Source organism: Prionailurus bengalensis, chromosome D2, assembly GCF_016509475.1.
Source record: "Prionailurus bengalensis isolate Pbe53 chromosome D2, Fcat_Pben_1.1_paternal_pri, whole genome shotgun sequence".
In the NCBI taxonomy this organism is placed as follows: domain Eukaryota; kingdom Metazoa; phylum Chordata; class Mammalia; order Carnivora; family Felidae; genus Prionailurus; species Prionailurus bengalensis.
In genome coordinates, this window is record NC_057351.1 from 45,011,305 (window position 1) to 45,016,289 (window position 4,985).

General features: G+C 51.5%; 1 protein-coding gene across 1 annotated transcript; it reads left to right on the forward strand.

The window, feature by feature from the left end:
* Positions 1 to 842: 842 nt before the first annotated feature.
* NPY4R2 (neuropeptide Y receptor Y4-2) lies at positions 843 to 4,598 on the forward strand. The gene has a single exon (XM_043596794.1). It carries the CDS (start codon positions 921 to 923, stop codon positions 2,046 to 2,048), a length of 1,128 nt encoding a protein of 375 aa, XP_043452729.1. The 5' UTR covers positions 843 to 920; the 3' UTR covers positions 2,049 to 4,598.
* The last annotated feature ends 387 nt before the right edge of the window (positions 4,599 to 4,985 follow it).

Consider the following 4,985-nt stretch of genomic DNA (forward strand, 5'->3'; position numbering starts at 1 on the left):
GCCAGAGATCCCATGGAGAAGGTGTATCACGGTGGTGTGTGGAATGATCTGGTGGCTTTCTCTGTCAGCATATCTGTCACTGGCATTACCACCTGGAGATTCTGGAGTCGAAATCCCAATGTGGTCTTGGCAGAGGGTCCCTTGTGTTGAGGAGACACCAGGGGAAAAGAGATGGGCTGTGCCAGGGCACAGAGATGTGGACCAGACTGCTGAGTTTGGAAACTGCAAACTGTTTTGGGTGACTTAAGCATAGGCAGGTCAGTAGGCAACCATAACCTTGGCCCTACCCATGTGTAGCATGATGGGCGTGGGGAGAGAGCCAGTGTGCCGATGACCCAGTATTTTTTGTACCTAGCAGTCATCAACTCGGTCATGTGTCACCTGAGAAACAGGGCTGACAGGGCAGGTAGGGGCTGAGACCTGGAGGGTGTACTGTGTTTCGAGCCCTGAGGTTTAGTTCTATTCTCAAGGGCGTGGGGTGCTGTAGAAGGACCTGAGTGCCAAGTGGCATTTACTGCATTTCTATTTGGATAAGATGTGACAAGAGGATTTCTACCCATACTCCTTAAGCAGTTCTGTCTTTGAACTCTGCTTATGAAAATCTAGTTTCTCTACCATTAAAGCAGACTTGGAAGCCTGAGGTCAGAAGGAATTTGTATAACAACTTCTGGCATCAGACCCGGGTTCGTATCTGAGCCCTGTTACTGATTAGCTGTGTGACTGTGGGCAAGTTGCTTACATCTCTGAGTCTCAGGTCCTCGAGGTCCCAGCAGCCTTGGGATGGAAGAAGCCATGACCCTCTCTACCTGACCCCCACTTCTCCCTGGGGTCCACACAGGAGGCATGATCACTGAGTACCATTTGTCTGTTTGCTTTGTAGGCACTGTCACTGAATCTTCTGTAATCTTTTCACCTGCACCATGAACATCTCTCATTTCCTGGCCTTGCTGCTCCCAGGATCCCCACAGGGTCAAAACAGGAGCAGGTCAAGGAGCATTCCATACAACTTCTCTGACCACTGCCAGGATTCTCTGGACCCGATGGTCTTTATTGTTGTCTCTTACAGCATCGAGACTATTGTGGGGGTCCTGGGCAACCTCTGCTTGATATGTGTGACCATTAGGCAGAAAGAGAAGACCAATGTGACCAACCTGCTCATTGCCAACCTGGCTTTCTCTGACTTTCTCATGTGCCTCATCTGCCAACCACTCACAGCCATATACACTATTATGGACTACTGGGTCTTTGGGGAGGCCCTTTGCAAGATGTCAGCATTCATCCAGTGTATGTCGGTGACAGTCTCCATCCTTTCGCTTGTCCTTGTGGCCCTGGAGAGGCATCAGCTCATCATCAACCCAACAGGCTGGAAGCCCAGCATCTCCCAGGCCTATCTGGGGATTGTGGTCATCTGGCTCATCGCCTGCCTCCTCTCCCTGCCCTTCCTGGTCAACAGTGTCCTAGAGAATGTCTTTCACAAGAACCACTCCAAGGCTGTGGAGTTTCTGTTAGATAAGGTGGTCTGTACAGAGTCCTGGCCGCTGTACCACCACCGCATCATCTACACCACCTCCCTGCTGCTCTTCCAGTACTGCATGCCCCTGGCCTTCATCCTGGTCTGCTACGTCCGCATCTACCGGCACCTGCGGAAGAGGAAGCGGGTGTTCCGCAAGGGCACCTACAGCTCGCGGGCTTGGCAGATGAAGAGGATCAATGGCATCCTCTTGGCGATGGTGGTTGCCTTCGCCATGCTCTGGCTGCCGCTGCATGTGTTCAACAGTCTGGAGGACTGGTACCATGAGGCCATCCCCATCTGTTATGGCAACTTTATCTTCTTGGTGTGCCATCTGCTTGCCATGGCCTCTACCTGTGTCAACCCTTTCATTTATGGCTTTCTCAACACCAACTTCAAGAAGGAGATCAAGGCCTTGGTGCTGACATGTCAGCAGAGTGCCCCCGTGGAAGAGTATGAGCATCTGCCCCTATCCACAGTGCACACGGAAGTCTCCAAAGGGTCTCTGAGGCTCAGTGGCAGGTCCAACCCCATTTAGCCAGGTGTAGGCCTTCTCCCTGCCATGGTCATTGTCAAGTTCCTTTACTTAGCCAAGTGGGCCAACTGCATCATTACTGGCATCATTATTGGCATTCTGGTGGACACCATCCTTACGGGCTTTCTGGAGTCCAGAGAGGCTGGAAAGAACCCATTTTTGCAACCATTTGCATTGTGAAGACTGACATTCAGTTGGTTCAGCCATTTGTTCCTGGGAGAATTCTGAGCATGGATTCTGCGGGTCACAGTATGTCTTGTAGCCTGAGCAGGTGCCAGAGCCAGAGATGGTCTGCTCGTTGCAGGCAGAGTTCATTCTGGCAATTCAGAAACAGATGCTCAGCCTGGGAGCCCAAGGGTTTCACCTCCTCCAGTGAGACTGTGAGGTCACTGTGGAGTCAGGGAGGGAGCACGGGGGTCAAAGCTCTGGACCTTGGTCAGGCCCTCACCTCTTGGAGAGGTGATGTTGGTGGACAGGCTTTGTAAGTGGTAAAGAAGTCTATGAAGGCAAGTTAGCACATCCAGGTGCAGAGAATGGATCATGCTTACCTTGGGTCCTCATGCTCCAATGCAGGAGGAAAGTCAGTCCTGAGCAGCAGGAATCCCATGATTCATATCCTGCTCCATATTCCTCTTTCACTGCCTCTGCACCTCATGTGGAAATGAGGCTGCAAGTATCTCCCCTTGATAAACACCTTGAGGGGGACATCTGCATCACCATAGAGCTTGTCCTCCATGCCTAGGACAGGACCTGGTGCAGGGAGAGGGCTCCAGCAAGGTTTGCCATGGTAGGCTGATGGTGTAAACATGCCCCTGCTGAGGGCCCGGCTGAGCACGGGCGCCCTGTGCCACGGTCCAGCATGGGAAGAGCCAGGTTGCTGCAGCCATGCTCTTACCTGCCTTTCCTGGCCTTTAGGACCTCTCTTGCCAGACAAGGCAGCAGGCCAGGGACTCTGTGACCTTACCCCATGTTGACCCACTGCCAAGGCTGACAGCACTCAAGGTTGTGACTCCGGCCTCTGTTCCACACTCTGACCACTAAGCTGACTTGCTCTAGGTGATGTGCATTGTTGTTCTAAAGCCTCCCCAGGCCTTCAGTAGGGGCAGGGGCAGGGGGTTCGTGAATTTGGCTTAACAGGACACTGGCTGAAAGGAGTAGGAGTCCTCCTTCCTCTAGCCCACCAGGGAAAATGGAGAAATGGCTACAATGAATGTGAATATCTCACCCATGGAGGTCTTGCCCCAGTCTTCTGGCTGCTGAGCCAGATCCAAGGCTTTATCTCTGTGTGGACCAGACAGGTCAAGCTTGCCTCTGGGCCACTTTCAATGGGAGACCCAGGTCTGGCTCTGCTTGCTCAGTTTCACCTACCCTCTGGCAGAGTGGGCAGTGGCTAGACCCACCATGGCCTCCAGGGGCAGGGTATTCAGGTGCCCAGAGCCCTCAAGTATCTCACTGGGAGGCTGCTAGGACCGCTGTTCACAGGATATGTGGCAGAGGGCCAGGCAACAGAAGATTGAACAATCACGTCTGACTGTCTCTCTGACCTGGCCCCTGACCGAGAACTTGTGCAGCCGACACCCAACACAAGTAATCTGTGAGCCACCAGCCCCCTTCCTGGAGCTGTTTATTTCTTCCCAGGTTTTGGTCATATCTCTCATTCTGTTTCTTTATTGACTTTTACCCTGGCTTTTGGAATAGATTTTGAGCCACTGTATTGGGTGCAGCTTGTGCTTGTCCTCTGGTGCCATCTGCTGCTGGCTGCTCCCGGTAACCACCTGCCAGCAAAGCCCAGACCTTGGGGCCCATCCCAGCAAGATGTCATTGAGCAAGCTTCCCAAAGAATGTGGGGGCCTCAGACACCTCCAGAGCCCATGCAATTGCCTGGGGTTTACACCTCATCACTTGTATCAGTGGTGCCAAGATGCTTGGGGACAAGGATGCTTTAGGGTGCCCACATGACTGAGGACAGGGGAACTGGGTTGGGCATCTGGCAGAGGTGCTTGGCATTAGGAATTGGGGTAGTGGGTGAAAGCTTTGTTGAGCATCTTCTATGCTGTCTTCACCTTGCTTGGGTTGACACAACTTACCTGGATGGCTGTCTCCTGCTCCCAGTTCCTAATGACCCTTGGAGTTGTCTGTTCCCCAGTGTACCCTGGGACCTTGCTCAAAGTATGCTCAGAAGACCAGCAGCCTTAGCAGCACTTAGAACTCATTAGATATGTGGAATCCCTATTCCCACCTGAGAGCTATTGAATCAGAATCTGCATTTGATCAGAACCTTTAAGTTAATGGTGTACATGTTCAAGTTGGAGAAGCTCTGCTCTAGGAAACAGAGTGCCTGGAGCCTGGAGCTGCTCGGTGAGCACCTGTGGGCACCCACTCTGGGATCTCGACTAGAGTTCTAGGAATCCTTGTTCTGGAAATAAGGCTTTAAGATGGTATGGCTGAAAAGGTGGGTTATTCCACTGTGGTTGTTTGTCTCTTCTCTGACTGCATGTGGACATATTTCTTGTGAGACTTGCTCATTCCTTAAATAAATATTTGCAAAATGAACAGTTTGTGTAGTTAAATTCTCAGTGAATGTGCCCCTCTGTATTCTGCTCTGTTTCCCTTCAAGCTATATTGTCAACCATTCTTTATGTTGCTATATATCATTTTTGACAGCTGATTAAGGATTTAGAAAATGTGCCAGTGAAAGCTGGTACCTCCGAGCTATATCTCTCTTTAGCTCCTGGAAGGGCCTTTCTCTGTCCCTGCTAATCGGCATGTCCCTGATTGTAGTGGGGGGACCCTTCTTCAGAGGAGCATCAGGGCTGGAATTGGAGACTCATACTCATGAATACCACCAGGGGACCCTTAGAGGGCACAAAGGATTACTGAACCCTGGTGGTGGGAATGTAGATCCTCCCTCACTCTAACATTTCCTTTTTCCAGAAATGA